At 44.5% G+C, this 14,338-nt stretch overlaps 1 protein-coding gene across 5 annotated transcripts in view; it reads left to right on the top strand.

The window, feature by feature from the left end:
- Positions 1-7,669: 7,669 nt before the first annotated feature.
- The window catches only part of MB21D2 (Mab-21 domain containing 2), a 108,137-nt gene continuing 101,468 nt past the window's right edge, over positions 7,670-14,338 (top strand). For 3 of the 5 annotated variants that reach the window (XM_081234404.1, XM_081234403.1, XM_081234402.1), the window contains exon 1: positions 8,135-8,214. Coding sequence is in view for 1 of the 5 variants with exons in the window: in XM_081234401.1 (XP_081090527.1) it covers positions 8,004-8,214 (211 nt within the window). In the remaining 4 variants the exon portion in view is untranslated. Of the gene's footprint in view, positions 8,215-14,338 lie in introns of all 5 variants that reach the window. The other 2 variants (XM_081234401.1, XM_081234405.1) reach the window with 2 other exon arrangements.

Below are 14,338 nucleotides of genomic sequence, written 5' to 3'. Positions count from 1 at the left end.
GAACCCCAACAAAATTCTTAGGACGTCCAACTATGGAGTGTCCAACTGTGCAGGGAAAGACTGGGGAAACATAAACAAACAAAATGTGCTAGAAATTGTACTGAGCACAAGATTGCTTTGCTTGTCTTTTCCTGTCAGAGTCACAGTCTCAGAATGTCACACGTGGATGACACCTTATTCTATTCATTTACAATTGAGGAAAAGGAGTTTCAGAGAAGAGGGGAGGATTTTCCTCTGATCATGGAACTAACTAACGGCAAAATCAAGATTCGCATCTGTCTCCTGACTTCTGGCCCTTTGCTTTTATATGAACGTATTTATCCATAACGTGTATCCATATGGCTCCACCACCCCCCGCAAAAATTCTGAGGCACAATAAGGTGCGCGTAACTCACATTCGCAGGGTAGTTTAAATAGACATGATTCATCAGAAATTAAATAGAGAAAGGGGGCTGTGGGGTTTTTCCTGTTTTTTTTTTTAATATTTCTTTCCTTTTTTCCCCCTATTTTCTTTTGTTTTTCCACTAGATGATGTAGAAGCACTGGATAATTATTTAAGAGGTTTGAGGGTTTTTTCTTTTTCTTTTTTTTTTTTTTTTCTGCTTAGAAACTACTAACAGGGAAAGTAGAACGAGAAGACATGGTCCAGGAAGTATATTTATGGTTGTGTGTGATAATGTTGTCAGAGCTGAAGGAGTGTCAGCATTTTCCTTAAATGCCCTCTCTCCAGGTTTTGCAACTTGGAATTTAAAATGAGCTTTGGACCACAGCTAAACACGCTGGGTCTCGGACAAAGGGAAACAACTCCTTCTGTTCATGTACTGTGCTGGGCATAGTTGAAGGAAAAAAAAGCCAAGGTTTTCAAATAAACTTGTTACAGTGCAGGGCTTAGAGAATCATTTTTTGACAAGCTTTAGAAAACAGAACAGGCATCATTACCATTCCCCGCTCAATTTTACAGGTCCGCTCAGAGAGCCAGCTTGTATCATTATACGAAGTATGTAAATAAATGTGTTGAAGGAAATCCCTTTCTTTTCTTTTTACTGAGAGCTTCTCTGAATGTGAATTTGGGTGTGGAATTTGTGTTTGATGTGTTGGACAGGTGTCTATACCAACAGAATTTCTTTGTAGGCGGTGGAATGAAATTGCCTGCTAGATTGGACAGTAGGAAAGCCAGAAACAACAAAATCCATGGATATTTTAAGCCGAGAAAAAGAAAGACACAATCCTTTTTCTTGGGAACTTATGTGAAAATGGATATAAAACACCTTGTGTTCAGGGTGCAGAATATAGTTCTGTTTTGAGGTGGATCCTTACAGGAAACTAGTTCTCAGTTATTGCATTAACTGAAAAAGTATCACAGTCTTAGGTTCTCAGAACTGAAAGGCACCTCGGGGTCAAAGCCTATGCTCCTTACCAACTCGGTGACCTCTTCTGGTGTAACCCTGACAGATGGGTACAGGGCTCTCTGAACACCACCCGTGATGGGGAGCTTACTAATTCAGAAGGCAGCATGTTCTGTGCAGAGCAGCTCACGTGGATAGAAAATGCTTCTGTATCCTGAGCTGGAGCCTGCATTTCTGTAACTGCCACCCATCTCTCCTGGTTCCATCCTCTGTAGCCACCCAGAAATAATATAAATTAATATTCCCTTTGACACGCTTCATTTAATTGCTCACAGCAAACCAAACCGAACGTCTCAGGTCTTCACTGATAAGGTATTGTGCACCCTTCCCCCGCCGTCAGTACCTGACCCAGCACCCAAGGTACATACAATACAAGATATGGATTGGTGTAGCGGACCCAGAGCCTGGCCTTTTGGCAAGTTCAAGGGCTAGATGGGGATGGTGCAGTGTCCAAGGATTGCTAAGAGGGGTTCCACAGTTTCCCCAGAACAGTGGATGAGGTTAAGTCATTTGTAAAGAAATAGTATTTCTAGGGCAATTATTCCATTTGCTTTTCCTCGCCTGATGTGTGGAGGTCAAGTAAACTTAAGTTTCCCCCAAAGAAGGACATATTGAATATTTAGACTTAATTTTTTGTAAGTTATTTTGTCATAAAATTTATTCAACAAAGGGCCTTAGCTCAGACTTTAAAAGACAGAGAAGAAAAGGTTTTGTTTGCCATGATGGAACTTGAGCTTTGGGAGCCAATTGTGTATGCGAAATGCTAGGTAAAGTGTAAAGCTTTCAAAAGCATAAGAGATTGTTGGTGTTTTCCTGGAGGCTCAGTGGTTGCTGATAAGAGAGCCAGGGAGGTTTGATGGAAAGGACCTGGGTCGTAAATCAAAGACCTGAGTTTGGGACCTGAGCCAGCCACATGGTTCCTTCATTTACTTTCTCCTTTATCAAACTTGTATTGAACACTTACTGTGTGCCAGACACATTGGTGATCAAGAGAGACACAGTCTCTGCCCACACAGAACGTACACCTTTGTGAGGGAGACAGACAAGTTATGAGGCAGCTACAACGAAGTGATAGAGTCAAAGGCAATGAGTCTATAAGGAGCCACCAGGACCTACACGGGTGTGGGGAGGGGCGGGAAGAGGTTCAGGAAAAGCCCTTAGCAGGAGATGATGTCGAAATAGACAGCTGACAGACAACAATTAGATGATTTTACAAACATCACTATCTCTCTGAGCCTTAGTTTCTTATCTCTAAAATTGTAATAATAATCACAATCCGGACCAGCCTGCTTTATTCAGTAGGAGGTTGTGAGGATAAACAGATTTATGTGATAAGTGCTTTGAACCAGAAAGTGTTAAAAATTGTTATCAGATATTGTTATCTCCCATCCTAGAGTCCATTTTCTTCTTTCCACAGGTACAGATTTGGCTTCCTGGGGCACAGCAGGAGCAGAGAATAAAAGGACAGATTTGGGTCATTTATATGCAGTTTCTGCACAGTTAGACCACCCAGGCCCCCAGGGCTATTAGGGCACAGGGTTCAAGGAGAGGGTGAAATGAGCCCCCATGAACCATGTGAGTGTCAGAGGGGTGGGGCTTCACTCTGGGGTCACCTTGTTAGAACTAAATAGACTAAGTCATGACTTATCCACCCTGCTCTGGGGACCTCACTAACAATTCACTGGCCTAATCTCACAAGAGGTAAAATTAGCAACTTACCCCAGATGGGGTCATGTGCACCTGAACGACTTTGTGAGACACCCAGGAAGTTCAGCTCTAGTCCTGATTACTACCTATTAGTGGCAAAAAGCTGTAGCTAAGTAATTCCAAATGTCAGCAATTCCTGATATATCGAAATTTAAACTTTCAAGATCAATGAGTCTATTTTGCCCAAGGGCCACTCTCCTCTTGTTTTTATTACGATTCTGGTCCAATTTCCTAGCATTTTTCACACCCCCTCTGGTGGTCTGGAAACACAAGAAATACTTACTAAAGTTGAAGTTAGTATGAGAAATAGAACAGCACTGCCTCTACTATATAGGCAAGCCTCCTCTCCTTTTCTGTGTCCCAGTTCTCCTATCTCAAAGTGAAGGTGGTGGATGGAATTTATCCCCCAAGTCCTTTCTCCTGTCAACATTCCACATGTCTGTGGTGTTTGCCTCTCTTTTTCCTGCCTACATTTTCAAATCATAAGAAGCTCGGGCTACCTCCCCTGGTTAGACTTTTATGAAAATGGAACTGCCCAAGAAGGTCAGATCTTGTAGCCTGGGCTGCTCTCAGACCAGAGAATCTTTGTTTAAAATTATATTTTGTTAATCCATCATGTGGGTGTGGAGCTTGCTATTTTTAATGCATGGGCTGCACAGCCCAGTTATTCATGGCTGAGAGTTTGCCACAGAACTTGAGAGCCATATTTAAAAACAAACAGCCCCAGAGAAGCCAGCAGAAGGCTTCTCTCACAAGCTCATACAATTTGGGTGTGGGAAAGTAAGGGACCAAGTTCTGCCTCTAAGTGGGACAGCAGTTTGGAAAAGCAGTGAATTTCTCTGGTCTGCTTGATGTCACACAAGCAAGTAAAGGAACACCTACCTTAGTGCTTATTTAGATGGTACACTCCATTGACCTTTCCTGAGTCATCTGTCAAAACTCTAGAAACCTGCACTTTTATTACAAGTCCGAGACACTCTTTAGTATCTTCTAATAATTTTCTCTTTCTCTTTCTCGTCACCTTCCTCTCCATTTCCCTTCCTTCTCTTAGGCCATATAACATACACAGGGAAAAATAAAAGGCACACAAATAGAAACATTACATTAAACTTAAGCAGAAATACCTACATTTATAAGAACTCAAGTGATTGTTGGGAAACCATAGATAGCTTGCATTGAATATTTAATTGTAGCGAAAATCAACTAAATGTTGACTTCCTGGACGTTGAGAGATGGTATTCATTTGTTCATTCGTTCATTCATTCAAACACATTAATTAAGGTCATAAGATGAGCCAGGAAATGTATTAAATGTGGTGTTTACAAAGGTGAAGAGACAGCGCTCCCCCTTGAGGAGTTTACAGTCTACTAGGTTAAAAAGTCTCCCCAAAGGGGAGTCTCACTATGAGAACCATCCTGTGACTGGTCATTGGCCCTGTTACTACATTAATTTGGAAGGACGTTAGATGGAAGCTGGCCATGTAAAGTGGTCTGGACCTTCTGAGAGCTTTCATTCTGCTATACAGCCTAATGAAGGGAGGCTATCCAGTCAGTGATGGGTTTTTCTTACAGCTTAAGTAATTCCAATTTGGTGGATGAACCAATCTTTGGCAAAAACAAGACACTTCAAAAGAGATCTTTTCTTTTGGTTCTGTGGATTGTGAAGGACATCCAAATCTTTTAAAACTAATTATGTTAAATTAGAAGAGTAATACAAGCACATGTAAAGAATTGTAGAAAGGGAGTAATACAAAATAACCAGTCACTTATAGGTAATCACTGTTGAAATTTTCTCTCTTTAACTCTTATTGTAGTTACCATTACAACTTCTGCCTATTGATTTATCAACTTTGGGTAACATCTATTGACTCCTCACTATGGGATATGAAGTATTATGTGCAATTGCAATATTATTCACATCCCATCTTCCACAACATTCTCAGTTTTTGTTAGTTATATTTAATTATTACAAAGAATATCTTTGTAATTTTAATACCTCTACTTCTTGATTTATTGAAATTAGACTTCTATTTATTTCCTGCTATGTTTTGTTTTCCTGTTTCCTGTTTTGTTTTATGATTATGATGTTTTCGGTATTTAGTTTGTAATTTGATTTAAAAAAATTTAAAACCAAAAAAAAAAAAGTCTCCCCAAAGACCAATTCAGGAAATTACGGTCTGATCCTCTTTCCCTATGTTGCCAATTGGACAAGGGATATTTATATCATCTTATCAGAGTTGTATAAGAGCATATAAAAGGTATTTAGTTTACAATTCAGGACATTCTCCAAATATATAGACTCACTGAAGGTCAATGATTCTTAGAATTCTGATCTGGCTGATGGAAAGTAAACAGAAAATGTAAAAGAACAGAGAGACCATTTGTTGACTCCCTCATTCAAAACATCCAAAACCCAGGGCTGAGGCACAATAAGGCACAATTCCTGCTAACTACCTGTTTTATCTCTATCAATGTAAGTATCACAAGGGAGGAGCATTGCCTCATTCCAACTTTTGGAAATTAACAAAGAAAAAGTGTCTTGACTTTTTTGTCTGAATTCTTTCAAACTGTATTAGGTTGGAGGTTGTTGCTTGCATGGGTGAACTAGGATCATTCTGATCCATGAAATGACTGTGCCTCAGCCAGCTGTCTCACAGATGCCTACCATTGATCATGAGAGAAGCACTGACAGATGGGAGTGGATGGATTTGTGTTGGAGTTCCGACCGCTTGCCTAGCTTATCCCACTGCCCAGTTAATGGTAATACCCTCTCAGATGAGAAGTCAGGGCAGCATAGCAGACCTGCAAAAGCCAGAGTTTTAAGTAGCTCCCTCATCAGTGCACCAACATTCATGTGGACATGTATCCTCCCTCTTTAATATTGAGTAGGTAAGGAAGCTTGTTTCAACGAGAAGGAAACCAAAAGCAAAAGAAATTAACTGGTTATGCCAAAGTTCTTCACTCATCACTTGGTTCAATAAACATTGAGGACCTTCCTGCAGGGACAAATCTGAAGATGAGTAAGATGTAGTTCTTATCCTAGGGAAGCTCATAGTTTGAAACTTGCATTAATGATAAAGTAGGGTCAAAATTCATCAGAGGCATATGAAAGTTTCTGAAAGGGTGCAGTGGAGGTTCTAAGGAGGAAGATGTTGTCACACAGCTTGGGGGAGGGTCTTAGGGAAGGCTTTCGAAAAAGGCATGTTATGGAATTGGCATTGGTATAAAGTTGGGAAGGGAGTAAAGAGGAGAAAAATCCAGGAGGATGTCAATACCCAGATCTGTGTTTTGTAAAAATCACCATGGCAACAATGTGGATAGGTTGGAAAGAGGAAAGATTTAAGTTTATAACAACAATAATAGTAAAAGCTAACATTTAATTAAATGTTTATTATGTCAGGCATCGCACTTAGTGCTTGACCCACTTTATTTAATGTAATCCTTGAAACAACATATGAGACAGGAATTATCATCTCCATTTTATAGGGAAAGGCATGACAGAGCCTGGACGAACAAAAGAGTTTGTATTATTGGCCATGAGAACCCAGGTAAGAAAAGGCTTTTATCTTATATCAGGGACTGTGGGATAGAGATGAGTTGGATTTTGGAGAATTAGGGAGGAAGATAACCTTTTTTTCTAAGAACAAATAGGTCTCCTTAGTGTCTGAGTCAAAAACCTCATAAGCACTGAAAACACCTCTGAGATCCTATTCTGTCTAAAGGACCATGACTTGGTAAAATCTGCCTTGTCAAGTGAGTATGACTCCATCTCAGGAACCATGTCCTTTGGCTTATCCCTGTCCACTGAGATTCTGGCACTCTGCCTGGCAAATAGTGGATGCTCGAATGCTGTATGAGAGAATTTTCACCTGTCATTCAACATTCATTGGAACCTGGGGCAATTCATTGTTCTTCTCCCTCCTCCACACCTACTCTTGAGTTTTCCTATCTTTATATTGGAGGGGGCTGAACCGCATTAAGTCATTGTATGTTAAGTTTAATAGGCTGTTATCCAGGAAAAATTAATTACCTCTGGCAAAGGTTGGGATACTTTAGTGGCTAATGGGCGTGTCTATACGGGACGGGGTGGGCACTGTCTTTTTTTTTGATACGCCTAATCATATCGTATTTGGCAATCTGTGCAGAAACGGCAGAAGATCGGTTTATATTCCTTAAGGCAGGTTCCTTCACCACCTAAAGGCTTTGGAGTTCTAGAGATGGAAACGCTCCCATAGGGATGCCCTCGCCCAGGACACCGCCCTTAAAATCAGACAGAGGAAGGCTCCCTTCATGAACGCGCTTGGCAAGGCAAGCCCTGCCCCCAAAAGGGGTGGAGGTAGAGAAAGAATACGTCTACACCTCTCTCGTCTGCCCGAGTACAGATTGGCAAGTGGCCTAGGCGCTCAGACCTCTGTCATTTATTTATTTTTCTTTCCACTGGGTGCGCTGTCCCTTTAAATGAGGGACGCTGGTGCTGGCTCCGTAACACCGGAGCCGGCAGCTTGTTGATTTCAGAGCTGGTGAATTTCACATTGTTTCCACTTCACTTTCCTCGCCCGGGGGAGGCTCGGGTTGGCTCCACAACCGCTACCGCAGTTGCCAGCTAGGTCCAGGGGAGGGCAGAGACCTGCAGCATCTGGGCGGGCGTGGGGCCGCAGGGAAGGGTGTCGGGGCCACACACGCACTCTCGCTGCAGCCCAGATCCTTCTGAAGCCCGGACGCCCGGAGCGCACCGAGCCGGAACCGCCCGCCTAGACGCCCGCCCGCCAGCCCGCCCACGGGCCCGGGTCACAGCCAGGGAGCCGGCGAGGGGAGGAGGCCCAGGGGGGCTGGGTGGGGGGGCGGGGTGGGTGCTGCCGCCGCCGCGGAGCTGCTACTCGGCGCGTTTTGTATGAAGATGGCGGCTCCCACCGCCAGCAAGGCAGCCTCCCTGGGCTGTAACAACAAGCCTGCGTTCCCGGAGCTGGATTTCAGGTCGGGAGCTCGGGTGGAGGAATTGAACAAACTCATCCAAGAATTCACGAAGCACGACCAGCGGGAATATGACGACCAGAGAGCACTGGAGATTCACACAGCCAAGGATTTCATCTTTTCCATGCTGGGTAAGGAGGAAAAAGAGGGAGGGAGGGATATGTGTGTGTGTGGGGGGATGTGTGTGTGTGTGCGTGTGTGTGCGTGTGTGTGTATGTGTGAGAGAGAAAGAGATGGGAAGCGGGGTAAAGAACCCATTCCCCCTTCTCGCGCGCTCTTTCCTTCTTGATTTTCTTCCCGGAGCCGCCGGGTGCCTGGGGTATAACCCATCTCTGTTCCGCCTCTTCCCTTCTTTCTCCGCGGCAACCTGAGCTGCCTTCCCTCCCCTCCCTACTACACTTTGTGCCGGGTCCCTTTTCCACCCCAGTTCGCTGGCTCTTTTGTTAATTTCTCACCGACGCGGGGCTGGAAGGCAGGTGAAGTGTTCGTGGTGAAACATCTCACTGTTTGGGGGAAGCCCCTGGAAGCCGCGCGTTCCAGGTGAGAACCGGCTGCGCCTTTCAATTAAGGGATCTGTCTCCAGAGACACGGATCTGCTCCTTCCCAACGCCGTCTCGGGTCCTCTCCAGAGCTCGGGGCGCGGAGACAGCCTGGGGCTCTGGCTCGGCGTCCGAGCGACAAGTTGCTCTCTAGTCTCGCTTGCGGCGCGGCGCTGTCAAGCCGGCCCCCGGTGTCCAAACTTGTTGGGTGTTCCCTGGTAACCCGCTCAAGTAGGCTGGGCGCAGGGAGTTCCTGCAACTTTGATTTGCAAGTAGATTTCCCATTGAAGCGGTCGGAAGCATTTACGGTGCTTCTCCGGGCTTCTTGCTGAGCTCGGAATTCCTAATTCCCAGATCGAAAATGACCACGCTCAGTGCTCTGACCCCGAGGAGCGCCAACCCCTTCCTCTTTGTGTGCTGTCTATGCACCGGCCGAGAGAGGTGTCCTGGGTTTCGAACCCCGGCGACGTCCGGGTTTAGAATAATGCCGCCCCTCCCACCCCCCCAGCCTGGCAACTACAGTTCCTTAACAGATTGTTGAATGTTGTGTAAAGGAAAATAATTGAGTCAGGCCGGGGAGACCGAACCCCTCCCCAGGTGTCCTGTCGTTCGGATTAGTGCTGTGAGTGTCCGCTGCTGGGAGCCTCCCGCGTAGCTTGCGGCTCCACCAGTGCAACTCTGGCTGCATGCAGTACGTGGCCTGGCGGTGAACACTCCGCATAACTGGGACTCCAGTGTAGCGCTGCCCTACCGCGTGTCTCTGTGCGCTCGACAAATACATTCTTAGGCAATTTTCCAGGTAGTGGGAAATTTAATTGGAAAAGGTCTTGGACCACAGAGGAAGACTGAGCTTTTGCCTTCCTCCTGCCGTCTACTTGGATTTCAGCCGGCTGTCTGCTGTCCTTGCTGGTTCTATTATCGGGTATTACCTCTCGGTTTGCTTCCTCTCCACAGCCCAGGTTGGGGGTAATACAAATTGTACGTGTGCTGGTGGTGGGTAGTAACGCTTTGGGAAGTTGGATGAAGCATGTTAAAACTTGGGGCTGGATTTTACTTTTTGCGCCACACTCCCCAAGTGTGTATGGGGTTGAAAAGCTCTCCGTTGAGAGATTCGACCATTCAACTAATATTGAATTAAATGTGGGGTGTGTGTGTGTGTGTGTGTGCGCGCGCGCGCGTGTGCGTGTGTGTTTAAATAAATCCCTAACCTTGCGGTGGGACGCTTACAAGCTTACAAAGCTTTCAGCTCTGAAAACCAGCACAGTGATTGTCAGAAGGGTGGAACACACAGAGAAGGCTCAGAGCAGTTATTTAAGTTGCTTAATCATGTCCTTTCTCTTTGACGTATATAATGGAAGTCTGCCATTGTGTTGTTATAGCGCCGGCCTCAATTCCAATGTCTCCTGTCCTAGGTCGTTCACTAGGAAAAGGTGCTGGGTCACCATCAGTCAGGATAGTCATGGAACAGAAAATGGGAGGCTGTGGGGAGGGGTAAGTTTAAGTGCCCAGCTCATGAGGAAATCCTGTGCTAACCCCACGGCTGATTTCACAAAGCCTTTACGAAGGGTGAATTATTGCAGGGTGCTTAATTTATTTTGTGTTTAATGTCATGAGTGGCATGGTGTTGACAGGTAAACGAAATTCCCTTTTATTCATTTTTACCCAGTTGATCTTGCAAGAGAAGTCTTTCTTGCCCCCTGGGAATTTGATGTTTCCACCTGCGGGAGAGAAAATTCAGGAGAATGTCGTTTAAGCCTCTTGCCCCTCTGGACACTAGAAGGCAGATGGCGAAATGAGCCTGCCTGTGTGTGGTGCTGCATTCATTTGTGAGTTGCTTGCTTTCCTTTAATGAGGTGCTGGCTGCTCTAGACAAGTGAAGGTTTGGCGACAGCAAGGGTCCCTGTGTGGATTCACTTTTCCTAAAGCGGATTTTCACTTGGCTTGAAAATACAAAATCTCTTTTTGTGCACTTTGTTTCACTTGCCGCAGTCCACAGTCTTTCATGAATATGCGAATGATGTGTCTTAATGACCCTCAGCTTGTTAAGGTGTTAACAGGGGTGGCGCCAGGCCCTTATTTCTGGGAGGTTTTGGGGGGTGGGTGTGAGTCCTCTCGGCTTTGTTCTGCTTCTGTCTGAGCGGCACCTGAGGATTGTCAGCAGCCTGAAAACATTATCCCCTCACACAGAACGAAAGGGCAGAGGAGTTTGCTGCAAACCTCTTTAATGGAGCTGTGGATAACGCTACCTCTGTTTTTAGGCAGCTGGCAGGGGCAGCCACTTTCTGTATGAGATTGTTAGCCTGGACTAAAGCCCCCGCCCACCGGCTTCCCAGATTCTTTTTGTTTTATCGAGATTGGAGGCAACTTTACTACGCAGAAGGGCAAAGTTGTGGTAGGCTATTGTCATAAACAATGACCTGTCAGCACCAGGAAACTCCACTGTCCTATCAAAGCAGGGTCTGCATAGGCTGTGGAGTTGATCTGAGCCTGCTACTGGTCACCCAGCTGTCCATGGTCTGTCCTGACCTTCTCTGATTGTCCGGAGATTCTGATTCCTTTGGAGGCAGGTATTTGCGGGAGTCATCTAGATTCACTATTTATTTCTTTACACCTTGGTCTTTTAGGAGAATGATTGCTGTTATTATCTAGTTAATATGTGAGAGCCCAGATTGTGGGAGAGGCTGGCAGTGCATAATAAACACCATTTATCAAAATTCAGGGAAATTGCCAGAGTTCATTAATATTTTAATAATATTTGGTATTTGCATAATGTCTCTGCCAGCTCTTTTGTTATCTTCATTCCCTGGTGAGGTCAAATGAAGACTGGTTGTGTCCCCATTGAACAGATGCAGAGCAGGGGTTATGAAGAAGCTAGAAGAGCCAGGAAGAAATAAGAAGTCGCTTCCCCTTCAGTCCAAATGTTTGGTACCATGGTGTGGTCATTAAGTAAGTTATCACTTACTGACTGCCTTCTCTGTGCCAGGAACTTCACACAACCTTAGGAGTGGTATTGCTTTCCCATTACCCAGATGAGGATATTGAAATTTACCAGGGTTAAGAATCATCCAGGGTCCCATGGCTAATAAGTGGAAGAGACGTTGCTAAAACTCTCTTGGCCCGATTCTAAGTCTTTTTCTATCAAGAATTGATGTATTAAATCCAGAGGAAGGGCTTTGTTTAAAAAAAAAATATTGTCTCTTCTTTCAGAAATTTGTTTCTGCTTTCAGCTGTATCAGGGTAATCCAATCAGCATTTGACATGAGTTCTGGAGCAGTCTGAGTTGGACTATTTTATTCCATAGAAAGATCATTCATTTGAATTTCAGGTTAAGAAACTGATGGTCATTAGAATAAAATGTTAAAATCTATAGTTCCTGTCTCAGTCTGCCTCTTGCTGGCTAGATGGTCTTAGTTTTTTCATCCATTAAACACAGATAATAATATTTTCATCTATTAAACATGGAATAATAGTAATGCACTGTTTCAGAATTATGTGTGTGAATATGAAGTTATTTTGTAAACTGAAAAGTTTATTATTTATTTAAAGAAATGGGCATTGTTAGAAAATCTACTGAACTTACACTGGAATTATTTCTGCAGCTTCCTATCAGAAAGACTATAGAGTATGATTAGAGGTGACCTAGGAGAATATAGGCTCTGGCTGGAGAGGGCAGGATTAATTCCAACCCACATTGCCATTTGTTAAGTTCATACTGTATGCTGGCCCTTGTGCTAGCTACTTTGCATAACTATATTCATGTAATTTTCTTCCAGAAACTTTTTTAAGGATAAATACCATCATGCCTGTTTTAGAGGTGAAGTAGGTGGTATTAATCCCCCTTTAAAGATGAAACACTGAGGCTCAAAGAGGTCAAGTACTTATGCCAAGATCATACGGAGTTTGAGTTTGAACCCAAGTATTCCTGACTCAAAAGCTCATGTTCCTTCCGCTGTGTGGGCAATCAGTTTCTATAGCTCTTGGGCCAGACAACCAAAAAGGCCCCACCCCGTGGGGAATGCTATACTCAGTACCCTGCTTAGCCTGCAGGAGCAGAGATGGTCTCTTTTGCCCTGTCTTTCTTACTTTCATGCGTTCAACAAATATTTACTGAATGTTATACTGTTTGTCAAGCAGTATGCAGGGTCCTAAGGATAAAGTAATGAGAAAAATCTTTAATTCATATGAGCCTGTGGAGACCCTTCCCTCTTCTGCTTTGCCCATCACCTTTAAGAGAATAGTTTGCTGACTCTTGTCTCCTTTCAGGCACATGGTTGTAGTGTTTCTGAGTGCTGTCGGAACTACCATATTTTTAGGTACTTTCTATATCTACAGAGTAGGCCATTTTGAAGCCCTGTCTTTCGAGTGTTTGAATGTCACTTTTCCTTAATGAATTCATCCAGCAGTCTTTACTGAGGGAATTTATTGTGAATCTTTGCTTTGTGGGCCTCCAAGTCTTGGTACGTTCCTCAGTGTTCTAGTCACTAATGTGCTGTGGTATCTGTATAATGGACGTCATCTTTGAAGTCCGTTCCAGCTCTGAAAACATTATGCATCTGGGGCAGGGAAGTCCCTCTGAACATTTATTTTTGCTTCTGGTTTGAGTTGGTTTCAATTCTCCCTCCATGGTTCTGGGCGTTTGCTGTCCTTCATGACAGAAGAGCCCTGGAACCACTGATGATCCCTGGTCTTCCTGTGATGCCTTGTTGGGCCACCCATTGGATAATGCATTGCTTGTGATTAGACTGGGTCCCTTTTGTATTCACAGAAATAGTAGAGTCTCTCATGTCAAACTAGGAATTTGTCCTTGAATGTTAGCTCTTTAGATTCTCCTGGAGCTTTTTAACAATTTGGAATCTCTGGTCCTGTTTTAGACCTATTGAATCCGAATCCCTAGAGATCCCCAAACTGGCTGCTCAGCACTCTGACATTCTGTCCCGTGTTAGGCCTGACGTTGTTCATTTCCTGTCCAGTAGAGCTGCTTGTGCACACGATGAGCTGATCCCAGTTGACTTTTTTTTTTTTTTTTTTTTTTTCTTTTTGCGGTATGCGGGCCTCTCACTGCTGTGGCCGCTCCCGCCGCGGAGCACAGGCTCCGGACGCGCAGGCCCAGCGGCCATGGCTCACGGGCCCAGCCGCTCCGCGGCACATGGGATCCTCCCAGACCGGGGCACGAACCCGTATCCCCTGCATCGGCAGGCGGACTCCCAACCACTGCGCCACCAGGGAGGCCCCCAGTTGACTTTTGAGACTAGAACTGGGCTGCTGTGTCTAATGAGCAGATATGTCTGCTGGCTTCTGGTAGAGCTGGAGTCCTTCCCCCTGGGACAGAGGCAGGGAGGCATAGTGATTGAGATGATTATTAGAATGTTTCCTCTGTGTCAGGTTGTAATAGGGTTTCACATCATTGGATGTTTTCCCAAGGACACCATAACCCTTTGAAGTAAAGAAGTATGGAGAACTCTAGGAGTAGAAAAATTCAGGAATTTGTTCAAGTTTACTAGCAAGTAAGTGGTATAGCTGAGACTTAACTAAGGTCAGGCTGATGCAAAACTCTTGCTTTCAACAGTGATACTATTCTGCCTTCCAGAGGGGCAGGAGAACTGGATTCTAGCCCCAACTCCTCCAGTTAACTTGCTCTGTGATTTTGGGCAAGTCACTTAACAGACTCTGAGTCTCAGAGTCTGAATATGTAAGTTGGGGCAAATAGTTATACCTA

Source organism: Mesoplodon bidens, assembly GCF_964165515.1.
Source record: "Mesoplodon bidens genome assembly, chromosome: 5".
Lineage (NCBI taxonomy): Eukaryota > Metazoa > Chordata > Mammalia > Artiodactyla > Ziphiidae > Mesoplodon > Mesoplodon bidens.
Note: the sequence above shows the minus strand (reverse complement) of the source record. Positions and strands in the feature narration are given on the sequence as shown.